The following is a 23,279-nucleotide window of genomic DNA, read 5'->3' as shown; positions in this document are numbered from 1 at the left end:
TTTGTTCATTAGAAACAATATCGTCTCTTACAACTGCCCTGATATCATCCTTTATTAACAGAGCTACTCCGCCTTCTTTCCTTTCTTGTCTATCCTTCCGAATTGTCAGATACCCCTGTATGTTTAATTCCCAGTCATGGCCACCCTGCAACCATGTTTCTGTAATGGCCACCAAATCATACCCATTTGTAATAATTTGTGCCGTCAACTCATTTACTTTGTTTCGAATGCTGTTTCAAATGTTTCGACCAATTTCGGGTCCTATGACTGCTGTGACTAACCGTTTCTGCTGCATACCTTTTAAATATATGTTTGGCTAGTCTTGATCTTAAAACTTAATTAAAGGGTACAGGTTAGTTGAGAAAGACTTGACCCACTGCTCTATTTATCTTAAAGGGAAAGTATATTCTATTGACTTGACACACAATTGCAAATTCTATATATAGAGATATCTGTACACTTACCAGTGTCTCTCAGTTGCTCAATGTTGCAGTGCTTTAAACTTTTGAAATTGCTGGATCACGGCAGTATGGGAGCAGATATTTTCCATAAAATTCCCCTGGCAGAAATACGGAATTCTGATTCAGTATCAAAAATAGGAACAGTAAACGATGGGCAGCTCATGGAGGCCTGGTCTGGGGGTGGGTGGGGAGCTGGGAGGGGTGTCTCTGATCTTGGGGGGGTGGGCTAGGTAGGGGCCTTGAATCCAGGAGGCAAGTATAAAGGAACTTGCCTCCTGTATGCAACAGTCCTCGCTTTCCATTGGCTGGCGGGTTTTGCGAGGTGTGCAATACCTGACCAAATAAAATTAAAGACAACATGGAGGTTGAAGAGGCTTCCAGCCTCATTATACTATTTAAATAAACAGCCCATTTCCTGGCAGTGGGTTGGCTGCCCGCCACCGTTAAAACTGGAAGTGGGTGGGATTCTGATTTTTAACACTTTATCTACCCCCCAGGCCCCAACCGACCCATTTGTTTAAGTTAAAATACTATTTGGGAGATTTTAAAGTAAAACCCATGGTAAGTCAATCTGGTAAGAAAAGTATTATAATTTGGGGTATTTTATCGATCCATTTTTCTCTCAACAGCTTTACATCACTTCTCATCAGTCCCCATAAGTGTGGCTTGTTCCCTGTGAGCTGGAAGTTGCTCCTTTTCTGCAACCTGCCCTGATAGAGTTATGTGAGCTTTAGGATTAACCATTACCCATTCCACAATAAACTGCCTACCAGATTAACCAGCCTTGAGCTCTGATGAAAACCGGATTGTGTGAAAATTCTTATGGGTCTCCATTCACCTATAAGTGGTTTGATTTCAGTGATAGTATCTGATCAGCCCCAATTGTTTGCAGAAAACTCTACGCAGCAGCTATCATCATGTAACTCATTCTTCTTGACTTACTGTTTTGAATTGGTGACTGTGCACAGTTGATTGGAATCTAAGTAAAGCAGAAGTGAATGACCATATCACTGCTCTTTTCAATAACTGATCCGTTTCTAAGCAAATGTGCAAACAGTGTTGGTTTAGTTGCAATCATAACTTAATAATAATGACAGCATATCTTGAAATGTATTTTCTTCCCTGTTTACTTAAATATCTATGTATACAACCGACTAATGGAACACACATCTGATTAATGTGATATAACATTGAATATGATCATTTAGAGGTTGCAGCGGAGGACTGGAGGATGGCAAATATTATCCCAACATTTATGAATCTGGAAATTACAAGCCTGTTAAGTATAATATTAACAGGGACTAAAGTGTTGAAAATAATTTTACAAGAGGCAGCAATGTTCATCTAAAGGGCACAGAGGCCTTAAGTAGTCTTGGTTTTAGAAATAACAGGCTAACAAACTTCAGAAATTCTAAGAAATAATTAAGTTACCATATGAGGGTTATAAAGTGAATTATAATTTATTAAGATTTTCAGGAGGCAATTGATAAAGTTCTGCATGTGAGATGTTTAAAAAACAACCACAATCCATAGAAACAATGGTTAACTAGTTAATTTAGATTGAAAAATATCTTGGCAATAGAAAGCAGAACATGTGGGTGAAGCTCTGTAGAATTCCCAGAAAGTTTAGACTGTTTATAATTGACATGGAGGAGGGTACTTCCAGTTATAATAATATAAAATTTGTTGAGAACCTCTAGCTATACAAACATGTGGTTCGTATTAGGCGAAATCAACAGCATTTAAAGTGATCAAGCCAGATTAAGTGGATAGGGCAAAGAAAAAAGATAGATTTTACTGTGCTACAAAGTGCATATTTTGGAACAAGAAATATTTTGACACAATGAATGGGTACTATTCTGGATAAATCTCACATCATTTATTATGTCCTAAAAATCCCACATCCAAGTATTAATCCAGAGTGTTTAGCATTTAAAATCAGCCATAAAAAGGCTGATAGTAGTAAGTAGTAACAGTGTCAGGCAAGTGAAGACTTTCAGTCTCTCCAGTCCACCTAGGCACAGTATTCTCTTGGTGCATTTGTAATAAAACTGAATTCCATTTAGTGACACAAAACGGTCTAGTTCTTTCTTGAAACCCATTAAAGTTTCTTGCTCCGGAACTCATGCCAGTAATCTGTTCTCCACATACTCAGAACCCTTTTAGTAAAAATGCTCCTCCTGCATTTCCTATTTTCTCTTAATTTGTGCTTACATGGAAGAAGAGCGTCCTTGGATCCAACTTGTCCAAATCAATCATAATTTTAAATACTTATATTCCTTCTCAGTCTTCTCTTTTAAAGAGGGAAAAGACTGTCTTTTAATCTTTCCCCATTCATCTTTCCCTTAAATTTTAGGGTGAACTGTGTAGTCCTTCTCTGTACCCCTCCAATAATTGAATATCCTTCTTGAATAGGGAAACCCTAACTGTACACAGTAGTCCAGATGTGGTCTCACCAGGGCCAAATACAGTTTTAAAATGAAAGGTCATTGACCTGAAACATTAACTCTGTTTCTCTCTCCACAGATGCATATTTCTAGCATTTTTTTGTTTTTTTATTTAAAATTACCCTGCTGGATTTATATGTTATGCCCATTGCCATGCATCCCAATATTCTGTTTTGTTTTTTTAATTGCCTGGGAACATTGGGCTGATGGCTTTAATGACATGTCCACTAAAACCCCAAGATCTCTCTCTTGCTCCAATACCTCAAGTACATTCCCATTTAGACACAAAATCCACATCAACCTACTTCTGTCAAATCTCAGTGTTACATTCCCCTGATTTAAATAGCATCTGCTATTTCTTTATCCAGTGATTGAGCTGGTCATGATCCTTTTGAATTTGTGCACATTGAAAGTCAGCATTTGTCACTGCTCCCAATCTGGTGTTCTCTGCAAATCTGGACACTTTGGACATAATTCTGGAAGGATATACTGGCCTTGGAGCGGGTACAGAGCAAATTCACCACAATGATACCAGTACTAAAGGGTTAAATTATGAGCACAGGTTACATAAACTTGGCTTGCATTCCCATAAGTGTAGAAGGTTGAGGAGGTGACCTAATTGAGGTGTTTAAACTGATAAAAGAATTCAGTAGACAAAACTACTTCCTCTGGTGGGGGAATCCAGAACAAATGAGCACTATCTTAAAATTTGAACTAGTTGATTCAGGAATAAAATCAGGCAGTGTTTATTTGCAACACCAATGGGTTGGACTAGATTTCTGATTGGTCCCCTTGGAGGATAAGATAGACCCAACAGTTTATCTGGAATGTATAATTTGATCCTGCCGGCTGCAGAGCAGTCTACAATGTATAATTTGATCCATTCTTGTCACACAGCCTATAGAAAATGGAAGTGGTAAAGAACATGGCAAATGGAATATAATGTGGAGAAATGTGAAGTTATCCACTTTGGAAGAAAAAAAATAGAAAAGCAAAGTATTTTTTAAATGGTGAGAGATTGGAAAATGTTGGTGTTCAGAGGGACCTGGGTGTCCTTGTACACGAATCACTGAAAGTTAATAGGCAGATACAGCAAGCAATGAAGAAGGCAAATCAAGAGGATTTGAGTATAAAAGTAAAGATGTCTTACTGCAATTATATAGGGCCCTGGTGAGACCACACCTGGAGCAGTGTGTACAGTTTTGGTCTCCTTACCCAAGGAAGGATGTGCTACCCATAGAGGGAGTGGACTGTCCTATGAGGGAGATTGAGTAGACTAGGCCTATATTCTCTAGAGCTTAGAAGAATGAGAAGTGATCTCATTGAATCATACAAAACTCTTACAGAGCTTGACAGGGTAGATGCAGGGAGGATATTTCCTCTGGCTGGGGAGTCTAGAACCAGGGGTCACAGTCACAGAATAAGGGGTCAGCCATTTAGGACTGAGATGAGGAGAAACTTCTTCACTCAGAGGGTGGTGAATCTTTGGAATTCTCTATTCCAGAGGGCTGTGGAGGCTCAGTCATTGAGTATATTCAAGACAGAGATCGATAGATTTTTGGATATGAAGGGATATGGGCACAGTGCAGGAAAGTGGAGTTGAGGTGGAAGACCAGCCATGATCTTATTCAAAGGCAGAGCAGGCTCGAGGGGCCGAATGGCCTGCTCCTGCTCCTATTTCTTATGTTCTTATGGACTTATGTAGTTAGTTTTGTGATGATCCTCTGTTATCTAGTATGCTGTAATTGTAATTAGTGCTGGTAAAATAAAAGACAGTGGCCTAGAAATTGGAGGTGATAGCACTGGCCGTTAAGGCCCATTTTGTTGAAAAAAGTTGCGGCCGTCTCACTTCTGCCCGCTTACGGCCGATCCTGCGGCCGCTGCCATTTTCAGTTGGTTGGCTGCGCTGTTGTTGCCCACACTTGCGGCAAGTATTTTAATTAGCAGGAGTGTGGCGTCAATCAGCGTGCAATGCCGAATTGATGCCTGTTCATCAATTTTGGAGCTCGTGCTCCTCTTCCCGTCCTCTCCAAAGCATGCCCGTGCATGTTGCCGTGGAGAGGCGGGGAAAAGCGGCGGTAAGCTAGAATCCATATAGTAAACAGCTGCTGGAATAACTATTAACTATGGAGAGCTCAGACTATGTAATTGGAGTGAAAACTACTTCCAATGAGATGGATCAAATCTCCTCTCGGTCAGTCAAACATAATAGGAGGAAAATACTTTAAAATAAACTATGCTGTTCTACAGTTATAATAATCTCAGGAAAAAAATTATACATTGGGGTTTTCTAGTTTATCAACTGATAAAATAATATGCAAAGTTCAGAAGTCTGCTTATAAAAGGCTTGACAGCATATTCTCACCAAGAGTTCTTCAAAAGTCTGCTGTTATTAAAAATGTAATTTAACTCTCCTCGGCACCATTTACACCAGTAAACTCCTGACCAAGAGTTCATGTTCACCTATTTTAAAATGTATTTCCATTGACATCTCATGCAACAGTCTTTGGGCCCAAAATTGCCCGGGAGTCGCTCCGTTTTTTTTGAGCAACTTGATTTTTCTGGAGTATCTTAAAAATCCCCATTTTGCACATTCAATTTGCGCCAGTGTAAGTGAGTTAGTTTGGATTTTTTTTAGTTTAGTTTAGTTTTTTTCAAAAGGGAGCATTACCAGCCAACTACGCCAGTTTTGGCCATTTAAGCCACTTTGGACAGCTAATAGTTGCTCCAAACTAACTTAGGCCAGCGTACGTGGCCACTTGTGGCCGCACAGAAAACCCTTGCGGAGAGTTAAGAATCAGCGCAGGTAGCCAGAGATAGGGGTGGGAAGGGAAGCGGAGAGGACCTTACAAAGCACAACAACATTCAAGAAGCATAAAAACCATCAAGAAGAAATAAAAAATAAAACTTAAGTCCTACCTTCCTAACTCGGGCCCAAGAAGTCAGCGGGCCAGCCGGTGCGAGGGGCCACTCGGCCGGGGATAGATGCGGGCAGGACGACCTGGCAGGAGAGCACAGGGAACTCGCCACAAGCTCGCAGAACACACAGGCAGGCTGGGCTGGGCTCCCAGAAGACACAGGCTGCTGGCTGCAGGAATCAACGGATAGTGGGCCGGCCGGCCAGCGTGGGAGGCCACTCAGCCGGGGATAGGTGCGGGCGGGAAAGCACAGGGAACTCGCCGATTGCCAATGTTATTCCTGATTGCGTATGCGCGAACGCTCCAATGCGCATGCACCGCGCTGCCAGCACTCTTTCACGCGCAGGGCCCTAGCTCCACCCCCCCCCCCGCCCCGCCAATGGAATTGCCACGCTGCGCCAAGCCCCAGGAGAGTCAACAGAGCAGCCAGAATCCAGGGACATCTTTTTGGTGCCGTTTTGAGCCTAGAAGGTCGGCGCGTCTCACGTGAGTGCGGCGAAAAAATGGCTGGGCCAAATTTGGGCCCTTTATGTGGTGCTTCCATTCACAGTCCCTGTGAATCCCCTCTGTGATATGCAGTCATCATCATCATTCATCATCATAGGCAGTTCCTCGGAATCGAGGAAGACTTGCTTCCACTCTTAACGTGAGTTCTTAGGTGGCTGTATAGTCCAATACGAGAACCATAGTCTCTGTCACAGGTGGGGCAGATAGTCGTTGAGAGAAGGGGTGGGTAGGACTGGTTTGCCGCACGCTCTTTCCGCTGCCTGCGCTTGATTTCTGCACGTTCTCGGTGACGAGACTCGAGGTGCTCAACGCCCTCCCGAATACACTTCCTCCACTTAGGGCAGGGTCTCCCAGGTGTCAGTGGGGATGTTACACTTTATCAGGGAGGCTTTGAGGGTGTCCTTGTAGCGTTTCCGCTGCCCACCTTTGGCTCGTTTGCCATGAAGGAGTTCCGAGTAGAGCGCTTGCTTTAAGAGTCTCGTGTCTGGCATGCGAACTATGTGGCCTGCCCAACGGAGCTGATCAAGTGTGGTCAGTGCTTCAATGCTGGGGATGTTGGCCTGGTCGAGGACACTAATGTCGGTGCATCTGTTCTCCATGGGGATTTGTAGGATCTTGCGGAGACATCGTTGGTGGTATTTCTCCAGCGACTTGAGGTGTCTACTGTACATGGTCCATGTTTCTGAGCCATACAGGAGGGCGGGTATTACTACAGCCCTGTAGACCATGAGCTTGGTGTCAGTTTTGAGGGCATGGTTTTCAAACACTCTTTTCCTCAGGTGGCCGAAGGCTGCACTGGAGTACTGGAGGCGGTGTTGGATTTTGTCATCAATGCCTGCTCTTGTTGATAGGAGGCTCCCACGATACGGGAAGTATTCCCACTGTTTAAACTTCCCCTAGCTCTAATAGACCCTAATAGGGGGTCTAAAACACTTAAACCATGACTCTAAACCCAACCCCACTAGCTCAGGCTTCCCACCACACCACCCTTCCGCAACCGGGACTCCTGCGGCGAAGATCGGGACCCCTGCGGCAGTCAAGTGCACTGTCACTGTGAGCTGCAAGATGGTGCATCCCTATCCCCCTCCAGCACCGTGGTGGAGCACAAACAACTCTACACAGCAACTTTCTGGGTGAAAGATCTGTGGAGCTATGGCAGCCAGCGAAGGTGTGAGTACCAAGCAGTCTGGCACTCATTTGTGGACCCCACACAAGACCCAGACAAATGTCCACAAAAGTAAGAGGGGAGCCATGGACAAACAAATGCTTCGTGATGTGCAACAACACATAATGCTACAACCCTACAAGGGCCATCAGCAGATGCGATAGCAAAACCCAGGAGCCATCACCAAATGTTCCGATACAACACATTTCCCGAGAACGATGCATCGATCCTTCAGATGTGACCTTCGGCCTCCTGCTGTAGTTAGCGCTGGAAAGACCACATTGCACAAGAGATTCTCTGCTTCGCTCATGTAAATTAGCAGACAGCACCAAAATACCAATGATGCCTGCGCTCTTTGTGCGAGCAGCCATCAGCCTTGGCCAGCAGTGTTACTGGCCAGTTTCCGGCCAACTCGAATTTCTAGGCCTGTATATTCTAATTAGTGGGTTAGTTACTTCTTTGGAGATTTATGTTTTTTATCCTTCTGGAAAATTCTATAATTCAGAATGAAGGGACAATATAAAAGTGTGGGGTCCATGTGTGGGCAGGGGCGCGCATGCGTGCCTGCGTGGGGCACGTGCTTGCGTGTGTGGGGCGGGTGTTTGCCTATCTTGAGCGGGTGTTTGCGTGCCTGTGTGGGGCGCGTGCGTGGGATGTGTGAGTGTATGCAACCTTCTGACACACCAGTGAGCTCACACTGGGAAAACATAGAAACATAGAAAATAGGTGCAGGAGTAGGCCATTCGGCCCTTCGAGCCTGCACTGCCACTCAATGAGTTATTGGCTGAACATGCAACTTCAGTACCCCATTCCTGCTTTCTCGCCATACCCCTTGATCCCCCTCGTAGTAAGGACTACATCGAACTTTGAATATATTTAGTGAATTGGCCTCAACAACTTTCTGTGGTAGAGAATTCCACAGGTTCACCACTCTCTGGGTGAAGAAGTTTCTCCTCATCTCAATCCTAAATGGCTTACCCCTTATCCTTAGACTGTGACCCCTGCTTCTGGACTTCCCCAACATTGGGAACATTCTTCCTGCATCCAACCTGTCTAAACCCGTCAGAAATTTAAACGTTTCTATGAGATCCCCTCTCATTCTTCTGAACTCCAGTGAATACAAGCCCAGTTGATCCAGACTTTCTTGATATGTCAGTCCCGCCATCCCGGGAATCAGTCTGGTGAACCTTCGCTGCACTCCCTCAATAGCAAGAATGTCCTTCCTCAAGTTAGGAGACCAAAACTGTACACAATACTCCAGGTGTGGCCTCACCAAGGCCCTGTACAACTGTAGTAACACCTCCCTGCCCCTGTACTCAAATCCCCTCGCTATGAAGGCCAACATGCCATTTGCTTTCTTAACCGCCTGCTATACCTGCATGCCAACCTTCAATGACTGATGTACCATGACACCCAGTTCTCGTTGCACCTCCCCTTTTCCTAATCTGTCATCATTCAGATAATAGTCTGTCTCTCTGTTTTTACCACCAAAGTGGATAACCTCACATTTATCAACATTATACTTCATCTGCCATGCATTTGCCCACTCATCTAACCTATCCAAGTCACTCTGCAGCCTCATAGCATCCTCCTCGCAGCTCACACTGCCACCCAACTTAGTGTCATCCGCAAATTTGGAAATACTACATTTAATCCTCTCGTCTAAATCATTAATGTACAGTGTAAACAGCTGGGGCCCCAGCACAGAACCTTGCGGGACCCCACTAGTCACTGCCTGCCATCCTGAAAAGTACCCATTTACTCCTCCTCTTTGCTTCCTGTCTACCAACCAGTTATCAATCCATGTCTCAATCCAATCCCATGTGCTTTAAGGCCGCTCACCTGCTCATTGTGTGAGAAGGAATTCACTAAGTCATCCAGTTGGAAGAATTGATCCATGTCTAACAGAAGGAGGGAGAATGTGATCCATCTTATAATCTGGATCACATTCTCGCTCTCATCCCCCCCTTTGGACCTAGATCACGTTCTTCCCCCATTCCCACTGTTCTCTCCGTGCTCTAACACCTCCCCTCCACCCCCCCGAGCAGCTGACGTTCTCCCTAAGTTCCTGACCTCCCCCAAGTTCCTGACCTTCTCCCCCCTCCCACCCCGAGTTCCTGACCTTCTACCCCCCACCCCCAAGTTCCTGACTTTCTCCCCCGAGCTCTTGACATTCTCCCCCCTACCCAAGCTCCTGACCTCCCCCTCCCCCCCACCCCAACCTAAACTCCTGACCCTCTGTCCCCTTTTCCCCTCCCTCCGAGCTCCTCTTCCCCCACCCCCCTCCCCCCCCCCCCCCCCCGAGTTCCTCTCTCCCACCCCTCCTTCCCCCGAGCGCCTCTCTATTCCCCCTCTGCCGAACTCCTCTCTTCTCTCCCCCCACCCTCCGATTCCTTCGGTTTCTTTCCCTTTCCCTCCCCCCCCCCCGATCCCATGACCTTCTCCACAGGGAGCTGAGGAAAGTGTGGTTGTGGCCCTAGGCACAAGCCCTGCGGCTAGGTGCATGTGCATTTGGAATCTCCGGTGCGCATGCACAGTCGCACATGCATGGTCCCGGTGGGGTCGGGACGGCATTTAGGCTCCACCCCCATACAGTGCGCATGCGCAGAAGGATGCATTAGACCCTGTGCAAACAATGGTGAAATCACAAAGGGTAGTGAAAATCAGGAATTCTCTCCCCCAAAAGGATGTGGATGTTGGGTCAGTCGAAATTTTTAAGACTGAGACTGACAGATTTTCATTAGGTAAAGATATCAAGGAATATGAAGATAGGATAATAGGAATGGGAGTAGGCCATTTAGCTCCTTGAGCCTGTTCCGTCATTCAATGGGATCATGGATAACCTGTATCCTAACTCCATTTACCCGCCTTGGCTCCATATCCCTTAATACGCTTGGCTAGCAAAAATCCATTGATCTCAAATTGAGAATTATTAATTGAGCTAGCAACTACTGCCTTTTGTAGGAGAGAGTTTCACACTTCTGCCACCCTTTGTGTGAAAAAGTGTTTCCTAACTTCTCTCCTGACTGATTTTAAGGTTATGTCCCCTTGTCCTAGACTCCCCGAGCAGTGGAAAAAGTTTCTCTCTATCTACCCTATCAGTTTCTTTCAAAATTCTAAATGCCTCAATTAAATCACCCTTTAACTTTTTATATATCAGGGAATACAAGCCTAGTTTATGTAATCTCTCCTCATAATTTAACCCTCGGAGCCCTGGTAACATTCTGTTGAATGTGTGTGAATGTGGATCAAAGGTAGATAAATGGAGTTGAAGCATAGATAAACCATGATCTAATCAAATGACAGAACAGGCACGAAATGTTGCATTAACTACTCCTGTTCTTATGTTCCTACGTTCTGGAGAAGTACCTTGCATTTGAATGTTGTTATCCATTTTAATAAGTGAGTTGTTCAATTTAGCAGATTTTTTGTGAAGCTGTGCAGGGTTAATTGACCTGCTTTTATCATTTTCTCCCATGAAATTTGCTAACCGTAAGTCAGAAAATAGGGCAGGAGCATTATATCATGCAGTGCTTAATGTATTATTATTTAACAAGTGGAGAGTTTGTACCTTGATCGCTTTTTCCTATTAGGCTTAAAGGGATTGTTGAGATAGAGCAAGCATGTCCCTTTCATGAACCTTAAGACAAGTTTTGCGGTAAACCCAAACAAATTCAGCAGAACATCTATCATGGATTTAGGAATATCTCTATATCAATAAATTGGTTTAAAAAATACTAAGTAAACAAAATAATCTAGTGGTTTTCAATAAGATAAAATAGATATGTTAAACTATTTAATTGTATATCACTATGCATAGGCTGCAGGTAAAACTTTTCACCTGGTCAGGCGAGACAGTTAAGTGACGGGTAACCAACATGTGCAGAAATATCAAGTGCTCTGTAAGAGTTCATGCCAATTTTCTGAACACCATTGATCTACGATTCTTAAATTCCCATGCATTATACACCTTGTGAATTTGACCTCCCAAACTGGACTTGGAGCTTCTGCAAAGCCTTCTGATATAGAAGCTGAATTCAACTTTTACAGTTTACATTACTGCTATGTATTTTTACATCTTGCACACTTCACTTGCAGTGCAATCTGTAGTGTACATGGAGATTAATTAATTGGAAATCAATGGGGATTAGAAGATTGAAAGCAACTGACACTATTTACATTCAGAAAAATGGATTTTGGTATTGGTACACCAATCACTGATTCCAATATAATTGAGAGTGAGAAAACTGGGTAAGGACAGCATGTGGTAAATATATGCAAATGGTCATCTTCCCTCCCAGATCATATGAAAATTCACTCATATTTTGAGAGGCACGATATTGGTGGAAGCATTTTTAGGGCTACGTTTCTAATAAATGAATCACATCAGTGGAAGATTTCCTTGGAATCTGAAATGTGTGCAGGCCTTGTGTTGGGTGAGAAAGGTTAAAGGGTTCTCAAATGATTACCATGGGTAGACAGGATTTTTTGCTCGAGTTGGTTTCTTGGAACTAGACTGAAATGTTGCAGAAAACTCTTCAGAACTTGCTCCACTGGCTCCTCACCACTGCTTGGCATTTTCTGTCAGAAGTGACACCGTGCATATAATACATCTGCCAAACCATGAGTTGGTATATTATAATGAGACACCTATGATGGAAATAGACTATAAAACATATTTCTTAACATTTGGGCTTTGACAATGCAGGGTACAACGAATGCCAATGTGTACATGGAGTGTGGTATTGCTACGATTGGTACGGATAAGGGGGATATTTAAATTACAAATCTCAATTATGGTTGGAGATTTAAAACAATTAAATATATATTTTTTAACATATTCTTTCTGTCTCTTTTATCTCTCCCTCTCTCTTCCATCCTTTTTTCCCTCTCTTTAAAAGGCTCAATTTTGCCCAAGCCCGTTTTCTGGCATATTGCCAGAGTTACATCTGTTTTTCAAGGCCAGAAATGCGCCGGAAATAATTTGCCAAAGTTTCCCCGATGTATAATTTGAATTTGGCACCGCGCAGCGTATCCAGTCACCTCGGGAGGTGGAGCCTGCTGTCTGCGCCGAAAAATGATGCTGCACTTTCTGCGCATGCGCGGGAAGAAAAGTTACATTTCTGACATTGTTGCAATCGGCCATTTTTAAAGAGCCAGTTGTGTGTGTGAGAATGTTGAGTGCTGTGTGAGAGCATTGGAAAAATCGCAGCTGCAACAGTACAAGATGCAACGCGGAGCAAGGACCAAGAATTTCTTGCAGGAAGAAGTGGAGGCACTAGTTTCTGTGATTGAGAACAGATGGCAGGAGCTGGACACCAGCAGAGGTCACATAAAAGTTCCACCTAACGAAATGAAGAAACGCTGGAACCAAGTTGCAGAAGATTACTGTGCAACGGTGACCACTACGAGATCTGGAGGCCAGCGTAAAAAGTGGTAGGACCTTGGTCAAGTAGTTAGTGTAAGTAATATTTTCATTTATTCAATGGAATTACAATGTGACCATCTGTATGTCCCACCCAGCAGAAAGACACCCTCTCTAAAAAGTTGGATTTTCATCTTTGCAGAGGAAGGTGGCACACGACAAACGAGAAAGAAGTCGAACAGGAGGAGGCCCGGCAAATCTGCAACCACTGACACCCTTGGAAGAGAGGGTTGCTGCTTTGATGGATCCTGCCTGGAGAAAAGCAATCACCACTGCACAAGCTGGGCCCACACTCGAGGGAGAGTGTAAGTGCTGCAAATTCAACATGGTCCTTCAAATCAGCCTGCTACCTGGCCTGCGATGTGTGAGCCGACTCACGCCACCCACCCTGCCCCCTCCTCTGCTGCTAACCATTTGATTGCAGAACATTTGGCCAACCCCGACGATGCAAAAGATTATTCAGACGCGGATGAGCCTAAAGAAGAGAACATCTTCCAATCCAACCCTCCAGACCAAGAACATGGGGGTGAGGGGGAAGGGGAGGAGATGGAGTTGGATGAAGCTCCCACTGATGTACTGACTTTGGAGGAGGTGACAGCCCCTTCCGTGACTAGTGGTTTGAGTGCTGGTGGGACATTCCATGGTTTCACACCTTCCAAAGTTGCGGGTTCCAGTGGTGGGGTGCAGCGAGGCACACCCAGGGCCCCACCTTCCGAGGTTGTGGGTCCCAGTGGTGGGGTGCAGCGAGGCACACTCAGGGCCCCACCTTCCGAGGTTGCAGTGAAGCATACCCGTGGGGAGGAGGGGAAGGAGAGTTCGACCGCATTTTCCTGAGGTGCAGGATCTAACAGATGTGGTTCAGATGATGTCATTGAATGTGGAGAGCACTGACCTTGCCCGATCACTCCTGGACGCCATCAGTGGGGTGAGTGATGAGGTAGCGGGACTGTCGGGAGAAGTAACAGCAACACGAGAAATGGGAACGATGTCCGGGACCATCAGTGAGAGAATAGTGGCCATGAGTGAGGGAATATCAGAGGTAGCTAATGTGCTGTCAGTGAGCATCAAGGAGGGAATGTCAGAGATAGTGCAAACACTGTCACTGATCATGAGGGAGGGAATGTTGCACCTCAACAGGTGTGCAGTATCCGAGATCTTAGAAAGAGTAAGCTTGGTACCAAGCCAAGAAACACTGTGCCACCGCCTGTGGGCAGGGGTGGTGGAAAGTCCAAGACCAAGCGCAGCGGGTGGTCTTAGAATAAGGTGGAGGAGAGATGGGTGGGTGCAGCCTTTCTTTGCTGCTGTTGCTGTTATTATTACTGCTTTTACTGTTGTAACTGTTCTCAAATTAAAAGTTTTTTGTAAGTTATGTAAATTTACAAGTTTAAAAGTTTGTAAGTGATCTTAAAGCGTGATCTTAAAGTAAAGTTTGATACAAGAATAATTTTATTAAAGTTAAGTACAAAAGAACTGTTTGTTAAACTTTTGAATAAAATATATTTTACATTAAAACTGAATCATTTACATTATTTGTTCCATTAACACAACACAACATGGAGAGAAGGCTAGGGTGGGGTACTGAGGTGGAATGATCAGCCATGATCATATTGAATGGTGGTGCAGGCTCGAAGGGCCGAATGGCCTGCTCCTGCACCTATTTTCTATGTTTCTATGTTAACATTACGGAACAGCTCCAAACAGTAAACATGGTCCATGTGGAATAGTTGTCGCTGAGCCCTCAGGCTATTCAGGGAGGAGTTGCTGGCGCAAGGCTTGAGCAATCATTAAAGAGGTATGATGGCCCGCCCTCTGTGACATCAAAAAAAACTGGCCTAGAAAAACCGTAACTAAGTCAGTTACGCCGGCGCAGATCGCAGGGGGAAACTTGGAGAAAAAAGTGCCAAAAAAAGGGCGCAAATGATGGGAAAATTGAGCCTTTTATTTTACTTTCTTGGACATGATTTGGCATTGAATTCAATATTCTAACTTACAATTCCTGGTTTAGACTCTGCAGGCTGGATATTTACTGGGGTGGGTTGCGTAAGCGGGTGAGGGGCGTTTTAGATGGGAAACCCGGAAGTCTGGGTTTCTCCACATGCTGTAGAGATTTAACTCCACAGTGTGCGACTCTTAGCACTGACAGATTCCCTGCCTGATTGACAGGCTTGGCTTCCAGTCGGGTGGGGAGCACTCCAGAGAAGGCTGCAGCACCAGGCAGGCCTGATCCCTGACCCCAAGGGAGGGTCCGATCCCCATTCCTGGGGGAGGCCCGATCTCTGACCCCGGGGGAGGTCCGATGAAGGAGGATCCAATCACCGGGAGGGGGTGGCACCGGTTTGTATGGGGGGCTAAGCGGAAGCACTCCTGCACCTCCTGGCCCACAAGGAATGCTCCCTGAGGCTGTCCTTGCCTCACTGCAGTTGCTGGGTTTCTGGGAAACCTGGCTGGCCACAGTAAAGCCTGCATAGCAGGTTAAAGCTAAGGCTTGCAGCCTCATTAACATATTTAAAATGCCAACCTGACCGGGTTGGCTGCTCAATCCTTGTCCTGTCTCAGTAAAATCCATAAGCCAGTGGGTTGGAGCTGGCTTCCCAACACACTTGAAATTTTTGCCCATTTTACCCCCCCCCACCTGCACCCACGTTAAAATTACCCCCTGCGTATCTCAGGAAGGATTCCTCAATCTGATTGGTTAAGGAGACACACCATTGTTTGCCCTGTTCAGACAGATCCCCGATCCCTTGTAGAGGGCGCTGTGCTGTTTTGGCTCTCTAATTACTGTCAGTTGTAGTGCAGAAAGTTTGTGGGCAAGTGTAAGTGTAATGAATGGCTAGCGCCATTTGTTCACCACTGACCGCAAATCAGGGCCATCGGGTACATCAGTAAAGGACCCTGCGAGAGCCACACAAAGTCGTACAAAGAGAGAGATGAGAAGGATGAAGAGACTTCCAGAAAGTATAAGCTTGAAATTATGAGAAATAAGTGAGACATTGTGATCGACACTAAAAATAGAAAACAGTACAACAGCCAGCGAGGGAGACACATACAAAGAGAAAAGATGGAAAATAAAGAAAATGATGAAAAAATTAGAGTGGGAAAGAAGCAGACAGTTACTGAAGATAGAGTTTCTTTGTCGGGAAGCAATGCCACGGGAGATTAACTACTATAATACATTACATAATATATCATTCCTGCTATTATAAAATATCCCCCAATTCACCATAAATGCAAGTTCTTTTTTTTATTTCTTTCAGTTTTCATCCACCATTTTTTTTCTGTGTGTGTGTGTGTGTGTGTGTGTGTGTGTGAGAGAGCGAGAGAGAGAGAGAGAGAAATGAATTACAGGCACAGCAGTTTTCACCCTGCTTTTGTAGAACTATAATATTAATAGTGCAGTGTGGCAGATGTAATTCTGTACTCATTTTAAAGTCATACATTATCTCCTTATTTTTATATACTTTTATTTTATATTATAAATAATAGTTAAATAGCAAAACTGAGAACAATTTGGGAAACAGAGAAGCAGGCTTGGTTGAAGCATAAGAGTTTCACCACAGTACATGTAATGGCCCTGTAGCATAACAATGCAGGGCAGTTGTTTCCTTTGCAACCACTGGTAGTGCTGTGCTGGTGATGGAGGTGGGCTGTAGGACAAATTGCAGCATGTGGCAAAACTCACTGATTGCTTCCTTTGTAAGTTCAATTTCTGAAAGTCCTGCTTCTGGGACAATTTGGGCGAGGAGTACCTCAGCCTGTATATTTTGATTGGGAGTACTGACAGCTGGGTGTCATGCATAGTCAGTGTGGTCTGGCCAGCCTGGCATTCTCCATTGCTTCTCCTTTTCCTCCAAAAAAAACAAAGATACAGGGGAATTCCTAGCGGGAAAAGTGTTTTGCAATGGGGAGGGTTTCATAAGGCACAGAGCTGCAAAACAGCAATAAAAACACAAAATTAAAAAAAACAATCACCAAAATCAACCAGGAATGGGCTTCTTACAATGTATCTACTAGTATCTGATAAATTCAAGTATCTGATTTAAATCCATAGCCACCTGGCAACCTTGGATGTCTGTTTTATATGAACAACATCATGTCTGGGTACAATAGAGATGGTAATGACAGGAAATAAGATATATGTGGTCACTACCCCTCATTTGAATATGCACACCCTAAAATGGTCCCGAAGTAAAAAATCTAGAATACAATGTCTGTAGCCTCTTACCTGATTGTGTATACATTCCATTAGACTTTGAAGCCTTAAAAGGGACACACAACTACATTTTAACTGTAAAATAATACATTGATTCTAAATTGTCAGGTGGTTAGTTGCACTACAGCCATGATCTTATTAAATGGCGGAGCAGGCTCGAAGGGTCAAATGGCCTACTCCTGCTTCTATTTCTTATGTTCTTATATTCTTGCACTGCATTTGCATCAATGCAAGATGAGTTGCACCCGCTGATGGTTAGTTGATGTTTGCATCAGTTCATTTGCCTCATTAAAATGAGAATAAGGTGCTGGGGTGCATGGAAATAGAAGTGTAGTCTTAAAAAAGGCAATTCTGCATTGAAGATTGCACCAGCAGGCTGATGGAGCAATAGATAAGTAGTGAAGTGCCGAACTCACTCAGTTCAGTCAGATAGCTGGACTGACTGCCACATGAGTTATTGCACCACTTTTCAAGAACATTTCCCAGAAGAGCAGCTGGTAGAGGCAGCCAAAGAAGGGTTGATTGAATGGCACAGAGGCATAAGAAAGAATGCACAACTTCAATGAATCAGACCTGCAACCCTCCTCAAATGAAACAAAGCAGAGGAGAAACAGACTGCTGGGTGTCCGTGAAGTAGCCTACAAAAAATATCACTCATGCCATTTGGAGAAAAGCAGCACTGGCACTGAATGTCAACTTTCATCCTCACCCTCCAGGACCACAGCTCAGGGCTGCAAGAGACGTCTTGGGGGGCGGGGGTGACCACGAGGGAGGGAGCGGTGGCCTGGATCGGTAGGAGAGCAGTGGCCAGTATTGGGAGGGTAGTGGTGGTGATCAAGAGAGTGTGGTCGGGTGTGTTGAGGTCGCAATTGGGGAACATAGGTTGCGACTAGGCAAGGGGGAGATGGGGGTACGAGGTTGCGATCGGAGAGTTGAGATCACGATGGGGGGATGGGGTGGTGAGCGGTGGCGTGTGGTTTGAATGTGGAGCAGGGAGGAGCACTCCTGCTCCATATTCAGGTACGTATATTTTAAAATCTTACCTTTTTGTTGGTGGCCTACAGCAGCCTCTTTAAGAAGCGCCTGTTTAAGCTGCGTATGGGCATAGTTTCATTGAACGAAGCCGGCACCAGTGCTGGCTGCCTCAGGGCAATTTAAATAATGCAGAGGGAGCCTCAAACAGGCCTTATTTGCACACGTAAAGATTCTAGCGTCTATTTCTGACACGGGCGCTGGACACATATTATTTTTGCCAATACCAATATGGTAGGCGGCACACTTCTGGCCCATAATAAATGTGCTCTTCCTGCCCGCCATATTGGAGGCATGGGCATCAGCAAAACAGGGGCAGCGCCATCAAATTTTTATGTCCACGTTCCCAGCACTGAACAGATAAGCCCTTACCTCTCAAGGTCCAGCAGTATAATTTTAAAGTTTGTACAGTATTCCCCTCCCCTGTTGTGCTTCACTCTGTGCCAATGCTCCATTTCCCAGCCGACCCCTTCATCCCCTGCCCCAGCTACCACTGTGTTCCAATCTACTATATTCCACTCCCAACCTACTTACTATGTTCCATTTCTCTCCTGAGTTGTGCTCCATTCCCTCAGTTGGACAGAGACCTTGCCAAATCTATAAAAACATTTTTGATGTCTTTTATAAAACGTCAATTATTTTAAAAAATCTCAAAGGTGGAGTTTGCTGGTTAGGCTGGTCCAGGGATGCGAAACATTGCCACAACTCCACACTGGCTTGGAAGCTATTACGCTTCCATTGGTGATGTCACAGAGTAACATAACGGGGAAGCGTTCTGTTGCAATAAAAAATTATAATTATGTTTTTTTTCCAAATACTCAATAAAAAGTACTCCCATCTAAATATACAATGCCCTTTTACTATGAATGTACCCTTAATTGTGCAATGGCTTAATAAAATATGTGGATGTACACCTATGTAATAGCCTCATAAAATATATATATGGATGCTAAAAAACGATTTTAAAAAGTACTCACATGCATTTCTTCCCCTTTGAAATTGCTATCTTAGTCAACTTTAGTTTAAAATATTTACAATAATAATTTTGTAATGTTTTTGTAACAGTATATATTGGAATAAAAACTAACTGTAAATATCCAGATAATAACTAGTTATTACAATTGCTAGAAAATCAGTATCTAGTAGTTTTCATTTTAGTTGATTTTTTTCGTGTTGAATAAGGGCATGATTGCAAAAAGTTAAAGACAAAAACAAAAATAGCCATCCAGTATAAGTAAAAAAACTCTCATTATTTGTGATTTCAAAAAAAAATCTCGGGCACATTTCACACATCAATTGTGAGACCAAATGCATTTTTCTGAATAGAAAATTAACACACTTTCAAAGCAAGCGCCTTGAAATAGAGAAGGTGCCAACTGCAGTTTGAGGGTATCTGAATGTGGTATATGCTGGTTTATGCTAAAGAGTTAACTCGTGGACAAAAAGGGAAGGGAGGTCGGCACCCAGCAGCCACTTGAATGTGAGATTTTATTTTTGTTCCCCTTGATGCATACCGAGCTCTCCATTATTAGTCTTAATGATGGAAAATTGTAGTGTTGATACAAATCTTTTTTTTTTAAAGCAATGGGAGGGAGCTCCATTTGTTAGTAAGTTCTTTGTGACTGAAAGCCATGGATTGTACATCTACACTGCAGAAAAGGCTGGATGCTCTTTCCATAGCACAGCTAATTACTCTCACTGTGACCTTGCTGATCTGCAATGTTCCCCCCTGCATTTCATCTGCACGCCTGCTTCTGTGTGTGCATGGTGTCAGAGAATATGAAAAACCATATAATGAAAGCAGTTTCATGATGGAAAAAAGGGTACTGGAGTTGCACTTGGTACAAAGGAGGTTCAATTATATGAGTAATTGTGATAATTTAGCCCATTCATGGACCCTTACTTGATCAAGAATGAGACTCACAAAGGAAAATTACTTTAACAGGAAAGTAGAGAGTGGGGGGGTGGAATGAAGAAGGAAGGAGGGGGAGAGGAGGTGTAGAGAGAAAAACAAGATGGAACAAGAAAATAGATATACAGAGGGAAGGAGAACCAGACATAGTACAGCAGAGATGTGATAAAAGCTGACATGCAGCTGTGTTACACAATTAAATTCAATTTTTTTTAAGCAATTGATGAATGCAACTACTGCAAATGTGCCTCAGTTAGCTATCATTTGTTGTTCCGTGACAGGAAAAGGATAATTACCTCTCAAAGTGAATCAAAAGACTGACATGCCCTTTAGACACAGCCATGAATGCAGAGCTCGATAGAATGCTTGAATAAGAATTCAGGAGCTTTTTTTTCCTTTATCACTGAACAAATTTTGTTAGATATAATGTAAGAACATCACCAGCAGATGCATTAAACCCTGGTGGTTCTAAGACATTAAGTAGCTGAATCTTTTAACTCTTCCAATCTGCAAAATAAAGCTGCATTTGCGTTTCACGTCTATTCGATTCGATCCAAGGATAGTCTTATATAAATTTCTTTCTCACAGGAAAAATCCAGCAGCTTCTGTAGCAGATAAAATTTTAATAACTGTAATAACTTACACCCACTGTATGCCACCAAAATCCATACAAGACATTCATTTGTAACACCATGAAATTCCCAATCATACGGTTATTGGAATGAATGAAAATCAAATCAAAACAGTGGCGTACATTTAAGGAGATATTTCACAACTCTCAAGAATAATATATTCCAGTAAGGAGAAAAGGGTGTAAAAGAAAAGATAGCCATCCGTGGCTAACTAAAGAAATAAAGGACGGTATCCAATCAAAAACAAGGGCATACAAAGTGGCCAAAACAAGTGGGAGGACAGAAGATTGGGAAGCTTTTAAAAACCAGCAAAGAATGACTAAAAAAATGATTAAGAAAGGAAAGATAGACTATGAAAGTAAACTTGCACAAAATATAAAAACAGATAGCAAGAGTTTCTATAAGTATATAAAAAGGAAAAGAGTGGCTAAAGTAAATGTTGGTCCCTTAGAGGACGAGACCGGGGAATTAGTAATAGGGAACATGGAGATGGCAGAAACTCTGAGCAAATATTTGGTATCAGTCTTTACGGTAGAGGACACAAACAATATCCTAACAGTGGATAGTCAAGGGGCTATAGAGGGGGAGGAACTTAACACAATCACAATTACTAAGGAGGTGGTACTCAGTAAGATAATGGGACTAAAGGCAGATAAATCCCCTGGACCTGATGGTTTGCATCCTAGGGTCTTAAGAGATGTAGCGACAGGGATAGTGGATGCATTGGTTGTAATTTACCAAAATTCCCCGGATTCAGGGGAGGTCCCAGCAGATTGGAAAACTGCAAATGTAATGCCCCTATTTAAAAAAGGAGACAGACAAAAAGCCGGAAACTATCGGCTAGAGTTTCCCTAACCTGTTTTTCTGGCGCCCTCATCCGAGATGCGGCGTTTTTGTCCGCCTCCAAGCGCGCCGAAAAAAGACGTCGGTATTCTGGCTGCTCCCCAACCTCTCTTCGGTCGTGGCGCAGCGTGGCCCAATGGATTTGGGGCGGAGCCACATCCCGGCGCTGAAAACAGTGCCGGGACCTCTGCACATGCGCGCTAGAGTCTGCGCGCATGTGCAGTAGTTCCTGGCAGGCCGAATCTGTGAGTGCGCGCTGCAGGCTGTGTGGGAGGGGCCTGAAGCACACTGTCCCTAGCTCTGGCCGAATGGGCTTCCTCATCGGTGGCCTGCTGTGTTCCCTAAGGTAGGACTTCTATTTTTTCTTTGTTATTTACTGATTGATTTTGGTGCTTTAGGTGCAGGGCTCCTTCTATTTTTTTTATTTGTTATTTATTGATTGCTTATTACTTTGGTCTTGGTGCTTTAGGTGCAGGGTTTCTTCTATTTTATTTGTTAATTAATTGCTTATTACCTTTTGTGCTTTGTTTGGTGCTTGGTGGTGCTTTAAATGTAGTTACTTGCGCCGATTCCTTAACTCTAGGTAAGGTTTTTCTGTGCAGATAGAAGTGGCAACATACGCTGGCCTAAATTAATTTGGAGCAACTATTTGCTGCCCAAATGCCTAAAACAGGGGTAAGTGGCTGGGAACGCCCCCTTTTGAAAAAAAATCTGAACGAAAAAAAACACAACTCACTTACGCTGGCGCAAATTAAATGGCCAGAATTGCAACTAAAAAGATAGTCCAGAAAAATCAAGTTGCTCAAAAAAAAAGGAGCAACTCGTGGGGAAACTTGGGCCCTATAGACCAGTTAGCCTAACATCTGTGGTTGGGGAAATGTTGGAGTCCATTGTTAAAGAAGCAGTAGCAGGACATTTGTAAAAGCATAATTCAGTCAGGCAGAGTTAGGCAGAGGGGAAGTCATGTTTGAAAAATTTGCTGGAATCCTTTGCGAATGCAACAAACAGGGTGGATAAAGAGGAACCAGTGGATGTGGTGTATTTGGACTTCTAGAAGGCATTTGACAACGTGCCTGCACAAGATAAAAGTTCATGGGGTTGGGGGTAATATATTAGCACGGATAGAGGATTGGCTAACTAATAGAAAACAGAGAGTCGGGATAAATAGTTCATTCTCAGGTTGGCAACCAGTAACTAGTGGGTTGCCGCAGGGATCAGTGCTGGGATCCCAACTATTTACAATCTATATTAACGACTTGGAAGAAAGGACCGAGTGTAACATAGCCAAGTTTGCTGACAAAGATGGAAGGAAAAGCAATGTATGAGGAGGACACAAAAAATCTGCAAAAGACAGGCTAAGTGAGTGGGCAAAAATTTGGCAGATGGAGTATAATGTTGGAAAGTGTGAGGTCATGCACTTCGGCAGAAAAAAAATCAAAGAGCAAGTTATTATTTAAATGGAGAAAAATTGCAACGTGCTGCAGTACAGCGGGACCTGGGAGTGCTTGTGCATGAAACACAAAAGGTTAGTATGCAGGTACAACAAGTGATCAGGAAGGCCAATAGAATCTTGGCCTTTATTGCAAAGGGGATGGAGTATAATAGCAGGGAAGTCTTGCTACAGTTGTACAGGGTATTGGTGAGGCCACACCTGGAATACTCCGTACTGCTTTGGTTTCCATATTTAAGAAAGGATATACTTGCTTTGGTGGCAGTTCAGAGAAGGT

At 43.7% G+C, this 23,279-nt stretch overlaps 1 protein-coding gene across 5 annotated transcripts in view; it reads right to left on the bottom strand.

The window, feature by feature from the left end:
- metap1d (methionyl aminopeptidase type 1D (mitochondrial)) overlaps positions 1 to 23,279 on the bottom strand; it is a 209,307-nt gene that overhangs the window by 52,822 nt on the left and 133,206 nt on the right. For 2 of the 5 annotated variants that reach the window (XR_011592365.1, XM_070874700.1), the window contains exons 7-8: positions 1,404 to 1,440; positions 465 to 559 (exon numbers count right to left, since the gene is read on the bottom strand). The exons of the other annotated variants lie outside the window; for them this stretch is intronic. Coding sequence is in view for 1 of the 2 variants with exons in the window: in XM_070874700.1 (XP_070730801.1) it covers positions 482 to 559; positions 1,404 to 1,440 (115 nt within the window). In the remaining variant the exon portion in view is untranslated. The remainder of the gene's footprint in view (positions 1 to 464; positions 560 to 1,403; positions 1,441 to 23,279) is intronic. 5 annotated transcript variants of the gene reach the window in all.

This window comes from Pristiophorus japonicus, chromosome 3 (assembly GCF_044704955.1).
Source record: "Pristiophorus japonicus isolate sPriJap1 chromosome 3, sPriJap1.hap1, whole genome shotgun sequence".
Lineage (NCBI taxonomy): Eukaryota > Metazoa > Chordata > Chondrichthyes > Pristiophoridae > Pristiophorus > Pristiophorus japonicus.
The sequence above is the reverse complement of the archived record's forward strand: the minus strand, read 5'-3'. Positions and strand labels throughout refer to the sequence as shown.